The following is a 13397-nucleotide window of genomic DNA, read 5'->3' as shown; positions in this document are numbered from 1 at the left end:
TTTTTTTTGTGTGTCTGTTACCACTTTTTCTCAGCTCTCACCGAACCGATTTATTTCAATGATACGTTAAAAGATCACAAATCGTATCTAGTCGAAGACATTACCCTCAAAAATTGATAAAAATTCCCTCGTTCCCCGTGAATGGGGGAAACCTCCAAAAAAATTACAAATTTAAAAATCGCTAATTTTTTCAATTTTTTCAATTTTTTTTACTTATATGTGCCATAATTTTTTAAAAAATGAACATATCAATATCATTTTTTTTTTATATAGATGCATGATATCATTACCTTTCATTTGGTATATTTTTTTTTATATCTGACCCTTTAACTGCCCACAGGGGGGGATTTAAAATGACAACTTTTTTACAAAAAATTAACTTTTTCTGACACTTTTATATATATCTTAAATTAAAGCTAATGTAATATACTTTATCATGGAAAAAAAAAATTTCGGACTTTATTTTGTCTTCAGAATGAAATTGGCTACCGAATGCTATTTTTGTGTGAAAATTCTCGGTTTTATTTTATTTTTTACTTTATAATGCTATAACTTATTGAAAAGTGTATGGATCAACAGAATTTTTTTTTTTGAGAAATAATATTTATATCCCTTTTTCATTCAACATACTTTATCTTAATCATAATATAAATAAGGAAATAGCAGATCATGTAGCTTTTGTAATAATTCACCAATTTTTTAAAATTAAACGCTATGTAAAGATTTGCATCGAAGCGTTTTTTATGGTGGCGATTTTAATCACTGTCAGATACCATTATACTTGACCCAACTATGCCACGTCACCACTATGCCGTAATCCCCCTGTGCTGGGGTTTTTTATATGAATATTGTATTAATTTTTTTTAGCTTCGACGTGCAATTGAGAAGCTATTGTTTTTTTTCCGTATCACTAGATTACTACACTTTAAAATTTTCATTGTTATATTTGAAACAATTGTCTTGCCGACGATATACTTTTTTATGAAAAATCCAATCATTAATCAAGTTATTATAAAGGCTTAGAAATAATACACCAATTTTTTTTTTATACTTTGGTATTTGATAATGAAAAAAAACAAAAATCTGACTCCTTTAAACCTACATCAAATCATACAATTTTCAATAAAAGTTTACGTAAAGAATCAACATAAAATTATTACTATTTTAATAAATATAGATTAATGCTCAAATTATAAAATATATATTATAAATTGTATTGTGCCCTAATTTAATGATTTAAATATTTTATGATTTTTAATTATTAAAGTTACTATGGGTATCTTGAATTTATTACTAAATGAATACAAAATTTATTTTTTTTAAATTTATTAATCTATGTATAAATTAATAGATAAATAAACCTAATCTAGAACTCATTGGGTCGCAATCAACGAAAAAAAAAAAGTAGGGCTAATAATAAAATGTTTGCTATCAATGTTCTTTTTTATATCATGTATTCGAATCAATGTTGTTGTAATTCCCTTATTAAATCAGTAAATAATATATATATTTATACAGGCTTTGTATATATTCTTAATAATAGTGAAAAATTAATAAAGTATATAATAAAGTGAAAAATTGAAATAAAAAGAAATTATGACGTTCAAACAAATATAACATCTCAATTTATGAAATATATTATCTGAAATGTAGACCGTTTGTCCAGACATCATGGTTACAAGAATCATTTAATTTAATTGTATTATTATAGTTTTTTTGCATGTTAACTTATTTTAAGTAAATGATTAAATATAAAATAAGGAATTGGCCTGGCCTAGTGGATAGAAACGTATGTTTCGGCTCACGGGTTACAGTGTTTGATCCCAAGGAGCCGGAGAGATTTTTTCGTGATTTTCTCATTAGTGGTGGTTTCTGGGACAAGCCGGTTATAATACTCGTACCGTTCATAATTGGCCTAGCCAAGAACTTCTTGACTTCTTCATCTTTGACTTCCTAACACGTGAAAGAAGCCTACCGCCCTTTGTAGCATGTTAAGTTCGAGAAATAGAAGGGTGTAAAACTGATCATTATTAAATACAACATAAAATAAATTTCATAATTTTCCATATTTTCAGAATGGCGACAAGCGTGGAGGGTGTTAATCCTATATTTATGGTCTCAGCCTTCAATTTGTTTTTTTATTTGCTCACTCCAGCTATAGTATTATGGTATATATATTTCCGTATGTCTCGTAAACAGCTATACCAGCTAGCAAGTAGGATTCAAGGTCCTGAAGGATTACCCTTCATTGGTAGTGCCATAGAATTTCTGAGAGATCCTCACAGTAAGAAATTAATCTTATTTATTTTAAATGTGTACTAAACATAATTTTTGTAAAAAAATATATTCTCAGTTATACTTCGGCGTTAATAATATTACTTTTATAATTTAAGATATTTTCAATAAAATATATGGAATGAGTTTTGAATTTAATCCAAAAGAACCAGTAAAAATGTGGATTGGACCGAGATTGATTGTTTTTTTGACAGAACCAGAAGACGTAGAAGTAATTCTCAGTAGTAATGTTTATATTGACAAGTCTCCAGAATACAGACTTTTTGAGCCATGGTTAGGAAATGGACTTTTGATCAGTACTGGTAATGACACTATTTTTTGCATACGTATAGTACTGTGTAATAGATATAGTTTTATATTTTTTACATTTTATCTTCTGTGTTTAATTTTTTGGGAATTAAAGTTAAAAATTATACTATTTTTAGCAAAATTAGCCGATTTTGAAATATTTTGTATAGTAACAAAATTCTTACATCATTCTAAATTATTTCAAATTAAATCTTGTTTAATATAATATATGATTAAAAGAGAAAAAACGTTCCGATGACTTTATTTTTTAATCAGTAAATTCAAAGAGCATGTAACTTTTAGTAAATTTAATATATATTTTTTAAATAGACATCGATGCGTTTTACGATAGTAATTGTTATCAATGTTAGATTTCAATGAACTCTAATTTAAAGAATGCTTCAACTACATTTTACTAGATTCCTTCTGAACTTTACTTTTTAAAACTTTTTTTTAAATTTACAACTTGGGAAAGGACTACCTCTGCTGTTCTATTTTCTAACCGCCAACGTATATTTAGAAAAAATAAATAAATAATATGATTAACAAGTTACAAAAAATTATAAAATCTTAATTATTTATTAAGACATCATTTTGAAAAAAAATTTTTTAATAGGTGACAAATGGAGAGCACACAGAAAATTAATTGCACCAACTTTCCATTTAAATGTATTAAAATCGTTTATAACATTGTTTAATGTTAATAGTCGCGATACAGTTAACAAATTGAAGAAATTGGGAAAAAGAGAATTCGATGTTCATGATTATATGAGTGAATGCACAGTAGAAATTCTTTTGGGTAAGAAAAACTACAGTTAACCATTTTATAATTTAGATGACATTTTAAAGGAGATTAATGTTTTTTAATCCATCTTTGTTATTCACCATATTTTGTTCTCATTTATAATAAACCAATTAAAGTTTAAAGAAATAATGGAAAATAAAGAAAAACTCTCTTTTATTATAAATACATAAAAGGTGATTCATTAAGGATAAGACACTTTTAGATGAATATGTTAATAATACTTTAGGGTAAGATTCATTTTATGGAAAACTATTGAATATTTTTGATTTTAAGGGAAAATATTGTTTGATACAAAAAACTTTATATTAATATATAGTGAAATAATTTTTTATTTCTTCAGTGATACAAATCTATACTTAAACGTTCTTTAATGAGAACCACCATTTTTACTTTAAAAATATGATAAAAAAAAATTATAAACATTTATGTTCTTATTATTTGCTTTATCCAATCAGAGTTTTTAAATTGTTAAAAAAATTGAAATGAGAATAGAAATTCATCACTTGTTTGATTTTCATAATACCGGAGGCAACAATAATTTGTTTTTATAGAATATAAATAAATTATCATTTATTTTTGTCTCCATAAGTGATAGTAAGGATAGTAAAAATTGTCAATAAAAACTCGTTTAGGTGACAACAAGAAGAAATAATAACTACTCTATATTAAACAGCAAATTATCAATAAAGAATTGGTCGAAAAAATCTAAACTTTAACACATGGAATAATAAAACAACAGTTCATCGTATAAAAAATATAAGAACAAAATTGTTTAAAGTTTTTTTATCTATTTTATCATTAATCTAAAAATATGGATTTCTATTAAAAAGAAAATAAAAAATTTAGATTTGTTAACCCTGATTGGGTGAAAGAAAAATTTAACTTTGCATTGTTGTAGAATTTATTGTATTTAATAATTATTTCTTTTACAAAAATTAAACATTTTTAATATGTTATAGAAAGATGTCGTATCCTTTAAGTTTAATTAATATATTTTCATAAAAGTGTTATATATATATATATATGTATGTGTGTAAATATTATATGTCCAATATGATTTAATATGAACTATTAGCTTCCATTTTTTGTTAAAGAATTATTTTTTCATAAATTAATACAGATTTTAATTTGATTTTTTTTAACAAACCATATCAATTTTCAAGTAAGGAAAACTTAAATCTAAGGGTAGATTTAGAGGTAACTCTCGAAAGTTAAACTGAAATTTATTATTATAATTTCCTATTAAATGGAGAATGGCTTAAATAAAATGTTGACTATTGATAACCAATTTTGTATTATTATTTTTTGAGTTGTTATAGTTTTAATTTAAAGCGAGCGAGATTTAAAACGTAGAAGAATTACTGACTGTGCATTATGGTAAAATAGAGCACCACCAATAACTACCTCATTGTTCACTTTTCCTAAATCTTCAAATACTATTATTTCAAAAAGTAATATTACAAAACTACTTATCAATAAGTCAACCTTTTATTTAAGCTATTTTTTATATAATAGTAAGAAAATAATAATAGGTTTTCATTTAACTTTTGATAGTTACGCATAAAATCAACCTTGAAGAATAATTTTGCCTTATTATAATGAAACTTAATGTTTACTATAGTTCATAAAAATAAATGAAATTTTATTTTGTACATATTTATGAAAAAATAATTATTTAACGAATACAAGGAGGGGTAATATTTTATTAGTAGTTCAATCTGTAAATACAAAAAAAAAAGTTAATTTAAATATTAAATTAATCAAAATTGTAATATAATCTTAATATTGAATAGAAACTGCCATGGGAGTGAACAAAAAAACTCAGAAACATAGCGGTTTTGAATATGCTTCCGCAGTTATGAAGTAAATTTGTTTATTTTTTTTTTTGTTTTATAGAGTTACATTGATGTATAATTTTTCAGAATGTGTGATATTTTGCATTTACGTCACACACGTTTATGGATGAAACCAGATTTCCTTTTTAATTTTACCAAATACGCTAAAGAACAAGTTGGTTTACTTGACATTATTCACAGTTTGACCAATAATGTGAGTTCAATAATTAATGTTTAATAGACAACTTTTCGATATTAAAACGAAAAAATAAAAAATTAACTACTTTAATTATTTTTTTTTAGGTATTAGCCAAAAAGAAAGAAGATTATTTAAAGAGAAAGAATTTAGAAAAAGCCGGTATCCCAGAATTGTCATCGGCTGTCGAAGAATCAGAAAACGTTAGTACCTCTACAGTAGAAGAAGTGCCATATGGAAACTCATTTGGCCAATCTGCTGGGCTCAAGGATGATTTGGATGTAGAAGATGATGGCATTGGTATATTTAATTCATATAAAGTTTAATTGATATTATTTGAGAAATGATCTGTTGTAAGTAGGAGAGAAGAAAAGAGTCGCTTTTCTAGATCTTTTGATTGAATGTGCTGAAAACGGAGTAGTTCTCTCTGACGAAGAAGTCCGTGAACAAGTAGACACTATTATGTTTGAAGTAAGAACGAATATTTATTTTATTCGCCGAGTATAAGTACTAATGAATTTGAATATGATTTTAATAATTAGGGACATGACACAACAGCAGCTGGAAGCAGTTTCTTCTTATGCCTTATGGGTGAACATAAAGATGTTCAGGTACTAATTTCACTAAAAAATCTAAGACTGAATTACGTAATTGAGTTTATAACTTGGGACTGATATGACTTTTTATAATTAACGAAAAACGTTTCCTAATTACAATTTAAAGAATAAGACAATATTTAAATATATTTATCAGTTATTTTAGAATCAGACCTTAGTAATAGCTTTTATATTTTTTATCTAGGAAAAAGTTGTTGAAGAACTATACTCAATTTTTGGTGACTCCGACAGACCAGTCACTTTTCAAGATACTTTACAAATGAAATATTTAGAAAGATGTATCATGGAAACTCTTCGTATGTACCCTCCTGTACCAATCATCTCACGTCAATTGAAAGAAAATGTTAAACTAGGTAAAATTTTCCAATTTTTATAAAAATGCTACTTTACTAAAGTTTGAATTCCTATATAGTTCAGTCGGAAATTATTTACTTAATATTCTAGTAAATTCCTTTTAACTGAACTAAACAAGTTTTACGTGTTCTTTTTGTTTAAAGTATTAAGTTATATACATTAAATGACCTTAAATAAACCTAAATTTGAAAGAGAAACAAATATAGACAAAATCTAAAAATATTTCTCTTTTAAGTTATTATTAATAGTCATCGATTAGATTAATTTTTCATGGTGTTAATAATGGATGGTAGAATTGTTACGAAGGCAATATTATATTTAGACGTAATCTGAGTATAATAGATTTATGAAAGTTTTCTAACATTTTAATGCTTTAATAGGCAATTGAATTTTATCGGAACAAAGAATGTCGTTACAAATTGTATAACACCTGGCTATTTTGCCAAACTTTAAACTAACAAATTCAGTACAGCTATTATACAAAATATAAGCAAGTATAATATTTACTTTATTTTTACAGGATCAAAAGATATAACACTACCAGCTGGAGCATCTATTGTTATTGGAACTTTTAAAGCTCACCGTAATCCAGAGATTTTCCCTAATCCAGATATATTTAACCCTGACAACTTTTTACCAGAAAAATCTGCCAGCCGTCATTACTACGCCTATGTACCATTCAGTGCAGGACCCAGAAGTTGTGTCGGTGAGTTAGAAAATATCAATATTTAGATATTAGTAATTATTATTATACTTTTTCTATAAATTTTGAGGTATTTTTCCTTTAAAAAAATAAAAATCAGACTGATTTGCCTAGTTAAGAATTAAAATAAGCTTTATCAGATGAATTGACATTTTCTAAAAACAAAATTTTTTTATCCAATTAATATTAATTAAAAAAGTTAATTTTCTTCGCCTTAAATGTATTCTAGTTAATTTCGAAAATTTACTGTAAACCGTTTTCTTTTGAGTTATAGGTATTTTAATTAAAATTGTATGGACAAGTGGCAAGACAGCATGTATATTGTATTTTAATTTGAAAATTGTTGTAATATTTTTCAAATGCTGAAAATACTCATAAAGAATAATTGATAACAATTTTTTAAATATTCGCACTGCGTAAATAATTTATATATTCTAAAAAAAATCTAAATTAATCAATTATACACAGTATTATTAGAGTAACCCTTTTAGAGACCTTAAAAATAAAATTTATCATTCATAAAGTCTATTGTATTAATGCAAATTAGTTTTTGTTTCACTAACTCAAAGGTCATATAGAAAGTTCAAATAATTTTTTTTTCAAATAACTTATGTTTTATTAAACTTTTAAGGTCGCAAATATGCTATGTTGAAATTGAAAATCATTCTGTCCACCATTCTAAGAAACTTTAAAGTTCATAGTACCATACCACAAGATAAATGGAAGCTCCAAGCTGATATTATTTTAAAGAGAGCAGATGGATTCAAAATTACCTTGGAACCAAGAAAGTCATTAGCTAAAACAGCATAAAATTCTCTTGCTTTTTTTTAATACTGCATGTATTTTATTAAAATATTTATATTTAGATTTTAACCGAAAAAAAGTTGTAAGGAATCATTCTATAGACAAAGTAGTAATTGTTATGTAGCATTTATTATCATTTAAAAGATATATTTTTATTTGTTTTAATCTTAATTTAAAACATTATATAATGTAGTGAAAGTACAATTATAAATAAATAACATACTTATAACATGCGTTTCTTATGTGAAATAAATTTCACTGTTTTTTAATTATGATATTTATTTTTTATATATAAATATAATAAGTCTAGCTAATAAACAACATACTATTTTAGATTAGACGCTTAACTTTTATGACTGATCGTATGTATACTGGATTGAATTTTTGTTTCTAGAAGATATTATTGCACATCTTTAAAGTTTAATTCATCTTTAAAAAATAAATACCAATTAGATATGTTGATTAATGATGGGAATATCGATATGACTACGATCACTTAATCCATTAATTTCATTAATTACCCTACCTTAAGCATTCGTTAAGCAATATCGACAAAAAATAAAAATAAAAATGTGTTTTTATATAACGGTGCAGTTTTTATTTTAGCACCGTCATCTGTTAGAGGAAAACTTCATCTAGGTCTAAAATCATTATCTAAGCCCTAAAGCTAAATATAATAGTTTCTAATAACTAGTTAAGTAGTTTTTTATTAATTATTCATTGTGTGTTAACATATAATTTATTTTTAATTAACATTATTTATTTAGAGGGAGTTATTTTTAACTTCAGGCGATTTTAAAATAATATTTATTAAAAGTGTTATTGTTTATGAATCAATCGAAAATTTCTTTCTTATATTAATGAAATTTACATTCAAATAAAAATGTATTCATTTATATTACAAAAACTATAATTCAATAACTGAAGAGTGAATGTGTCAAACGTTCTATGTGCCAAAAAATTGAAAAATTGTTTTATTTCTGATTTATGTTCTATGAGCCAAAGGTCACAATCTTGTATGTGTTTCAAGTGTCAAAATTGTACAAAATTGCGTTCATAGATTGTATTTGTTCTGTGAGACATGCCCTTTGTTACTTGTACGTTCTAAGTGCCTTGGGCGAATATAATAGTTTGACGATTACAATATTATAATATAGTCCGTTATATTTCAAAATAACTAATACTGGTGTTGTTGTAGTCGTTAAGTTTTCTTTTTCATTTGTTTAATTGTGTTATTATGGACACTGAAAGTATACATATTTTACGAAGTGGTAAAAAAAGAATTAGTGGAAAATCGTATGCGACCAGGAAAAGCAATAATACAATTCAGGAAAGCGTCAACTTAGTTGTTATAACTTTGGAATACATCTCGGTGACAGCAATACAGCCTTTATGTATATGTGGGATGAAAGTATTGCTTCTTGTGGAAGCTCAGAAATCGCTTCTTGTCTTTTTCAAGTTATTAACAAAAACGAAAATACGATAAATCGCAAAAAACTAATTATATGGTCAGACAACTGTGCTGGCCAAAATAAAAATAAAACGTTAGTAGTTTTGATGTTATATTTAATAAATATGAGGATATTTGATGAGATTATACAAAAATTTTTGATAAGTGGCCACTCTCTCTTGGCTTGTGATCGTGATTTCGCTATCATCGAAAAGAAACGTAGTTTTTCAAAATTTCACTCCTTCTGATTTACAAGAAATGATTAGAGCAGCGAAGTTGATAAATCCATTTCGAGTTATTCCGATGGATGAAAACAACTTTTTTTCATTTAAAGACATTGCTAACAATTTTTTTAACCAAGTTTCCAATGTTCGATGATTAAAGTTTCATTTTTAACTCCCAAAAAAATCTATTATAAAAAAACATTTTCAGATGAAGAACTTTGGAAAGATTTTAACGTTTTTAAAAGAAATGCTACTATAGACCAACTTAAAAATCAGACATTTATACCTATACCGAAACCCACATTGTCGTCAGAGAAGAAAAAAGATTTGTTGGCCATGATTCCTTTTTTACCTGATAAGCACAGAAACTTCTATAAAAATATAACGTCATGAATTAATTTTTTTTGCTATTTATTATGATGTTGCTATGTTCTAATTATGTTTAATCTAGATTTTTTTTTAAATTATTATTAGGTTTGTTAATTTATTTTTCAATTTGTGATACTCAAGAAAGCTACTGTTTTCTTTTCTTGTTACATTTTTATATGAAGAAAAAATTTTATTTTACGTTTTGAGATTTACTGACAATGTCATGTTAGATTAAGAGTATTTTTTATTTAAGTTTGTACATTTATTTTTCAATTTGTGATACTCAAAAAAAGTGTTGATTTTTTTACATATTTTATAAAAATATATATGAAGTCTTAATAAAATAAAGAATGATTTTCTGTTATCTATAATAAAATATTGGTACTTGGAACGATAATATTATCACATTATTTGAAACTTGGAACTTTAATATTATAATACTTGGCACTTGGAACTGTCATTAGCAAATGTTTAATTTATACTAATATGAAATGACAAAATAAAATAATAGAAATTTACGAGGCTATTAATATAGTGTAAATATAGCATAACATATATTTTTATACAAAATTATAAGAAAATTTTTAATTTGTGATGTTTTTTGTGTTTTCTGAACAAATATTTTTTTGGCACATAGAACGTTTGACACATTCACTCTTCAACTATTTCATAACTATTTTTGTATGCGTGTGTAGTATTTTAAAAAATGGTAAATAAAAAAAATATTTATATATATATTATAAATAATATATTTATATTAATTAATATATATATATATTAACGGAATTCCTTATTATTAATATCACTATAATATTATAATCACAAATAAATATTATAAAAACTCATTATTAAACTAGGTTAATAAAATTGTGATAATTTGATAAAGTACTTTAAATCTGTGGCTTATAATTAAATAGTTTAGATTAGTCACGAAAATTAGTTGACATTTTTTTTTACATCTGTAACAGAATGATATTATATTCTGCCGTGTGTCAATATATTACGAAACAATTTTAAAGAGTTTGTTTTTGTATATTATAAAGGACAATTTTAATAATACACCATTTCATTTAGTTTTTTTTCCTAAAAAATTGATAAAATTAACGTATTATCTATTGAGAAATAGCTATAAAAATTCTATTTGGTTATATAATTTAATAATTAAAATTTCTGTCCTTTTTTTTTACCGAAAATACTAACCTTACGAATAAATATATACATACACACATAGTCTATTACCATATTTCAAATTATTCACTAATATTAGATATAATTTGATGTATTGAACATAAAGTTGGTCCTACCTATTATTATTTATTTATGAAGAATATAAATAATAAAAACATTATTAATAATAATAAACAAATACTATCAACAAGTATTATATAACATCATTGCCCTTGGCATTCCATTTGAAAATAAATAGGTACACGATGGTACACAACGAAGTACAATACAATATAAATTCGCGTTAAAATTTTACACACCTGTTTCGTTTATTTGAATATTACTCCTTATAATTAGGATTTGGAATTAAATACAATTATAAAATTTGTTTGGACCACTCCATATTTTTATAGTTATAGTTTATAACAACTATTTCTATTCTAGAGTATAGTGATACCCATGCCCTCCAAAACTAAAATTTTAATTAATATATATTGAATAGAATTAAGAAAAATAAAAACTAATATCAATTTAGGATGACTAAAATAAACTTTATTAATATATAGTCCCGAACCCTACTTATAATATTTGCAACACTTTGGCATGGCGTAATGAAGTTCATAAACAATTCTATTGTATCATTTTATATTTTAATTAACACAATTTAACAATCGTCAATTTGTTTATCTCTGTAGAATATTTATACGTAAAATATAAATAATAAAAAAAAACCTGTATAGTTGGAACCCATTGTAGGATTTAATTATATTTATTATGTCTTACAGTATTTTTTGAGTAAATTTTTTTTTTAAGTACTATGTTAGATTTGAGATGTGGATGAGAAGGAATTGATTTAATCATAATACAATATAATAAAATATGGAAAATTATAAATTTAGATTTTTTTCTAAATTTTAAGATTGCTACAATTTTTTAAAACTCGTCAGTTTATTATTAATAATTATCATGCTTACTAAAAAAACATAATTGGATAGAATACTTTCCTGTAAATCCTTGGACTACATTTTTAAATCCTTATCTAACCTAAAAAAATTATTAACGAGTCAAAATTATTCAATTTATATAGTCTTCACTATATACTCGAAGATTTTGAGGGATGTATATTTATTCTACACATCATCGTTGTAATATAGAAGTTAATTATTCGTTTTTTTTTTTAATTTATTACATAATTAGGAATAAATTTACAAAAAATAAAAAATTATTAAAAATAATAATTTTACAATACAAAATGGGATTATGTAAAATTATTAGCAACAACTTTGATTTTCCTTGTCTAAGTAATATATTTTATTTAATAAATAATATATAGAACAATTTGTAATGATGTAATGATTCAAAATAGTATTTTTAAAGGTATATGAATACTATCCAAGTGGACTAAAAACAATAATTTTTTTTAAATTAACTATATTTTTCATATAAATCTAATGAATAACTTAAATGTTTAACACAGGCCACTTACATATATAAAACGGTTCCGATAATTGTTCCATTTTGAAAAATTGTCCACCAAAGTAAATATATTTTTTCTTTTCTATTTTTTTTCTTATGGAAGATATGCCAATTGTCAATAAATATTTTATTCGTTATTTTTGTTCAAGTAGTATATAATACGGGCATTTTAAGTGGACTTTCATGACTCCTATTTCGAATAAATATGTAAGGTCACAATAAAATTCAATTAATTTTTGTTGAGTCGGTAATCGTGGTTGGGAAAATGACTAGATCTTATACACCCCCATAGGACTACATCTAACTATATCATAAGTTATCAATAAATAAAATATTTTCACTCTTATCGGAAATAGAAAATTTGTTTAATCTTAAGGTTGTACTATCAATTGAACTAAATTAGAGCAGATAAGTACACTTTATTATTTTGGTCGTATCAATCAATAACAGTAGTAAAATATTTACAAGTATTATTAAGAAATACAAAATATTTTTTCACAAATAATTAAGTGATAAAATCTGTAAAATATTTCACTGTCCCAATTTTAATATACCACCCCAACTTAATCAATTTGGTGATATTCCTTTTGTTAATTAATACATTTTTGAATTGAATTAACTGACAATTTGTTTTACTAATTGTTATTTAAAACAGCTAAAATATTTTTGTAAATTATGATGATAAGTTTGTTGACCGTGTAAGAAGCACGTAATTAAAGAATATCAATATGGTAACATTGAATTCATGTTATGTTTAGTTTCTATGAAAAGTACAAAAACTGATTTAAGGGAGATTTTAATCATCGTCTCATGA

The 13397-nt window shown here is 24.6% G+C and overlaps 1 protein-coding gene across 1 annotated transcript in view; it reads left to right on the top strand.

Moving 5' to 3' along the window:
* The window catches only part of LOC126898634 (cytochrome P450 4g15-like), an 11595-nt gene extending 3469 nt beyond the window's left edge, over positions 1-8126 (top strand). The window contains exons 2-12 of the mRNA XM_050672884.1: positions 2076-2284; positions 2394-2597; positions 3200-3382; positions 5182-5251; positions 5311-5437; positions 5527-5719; positions 5781-5890; positions 5962-6030; positions 6221-6389; positions 6911-7096; positions 7725-8126. Of these exons, the coding sequence (XP_050528841.1) occupies positions 2077-2284; positions 2394-2597; positions 3200-3382; positions 5182-5251; positions 5311-5437; positions 5527-5719; positions 5781-5890; positions 5962-6030; positions 6221-6389; positions 6911-7096; positions 7725-7903 (1698 nt within the window). The 5' untranslated portion in view covers position 2076 and the 3' untranslated portion in view covers positions 7904-8126. The remainder of the gene's footprint in view (positions 1-2075; positions 2285-2393; positions 2598-3199; positions 3383-5181; positions 5252-5310; positions 5438-5526; positions 5720-5780; positions 5891-5961; positions 6031-6220; positions 6390-6910; positions 7097-7724) is intronic.
* Positions 8127-13397: the final 5271 nt, after the last annotated feature.

Source organism: Daktulosphaira vitifoliae, unplaced genomic scaffold (assembly GCF_025091365.1).
Source record: "Daktulosphaira vitifoliae isolate Bord-2020 unplaced genomic scaffold, ASM2509136v1 Scaffold_2, whole genome shotgun sequence".
In the NCBI taxonomy this organism is placed as follows: domain Eukaryota; kingdom Metazoa; phylum Arthropoda; class Insecta; order Hemiptera; family Phylloxeridae; genus Daktulosphaira; species Daktulosphaira vitifoliae.
The sequence above is the reverse complement of the archived record's forward strand: the minus strand, read 5'-3'. Positions and strand labels throughout refer to the sequence as shown.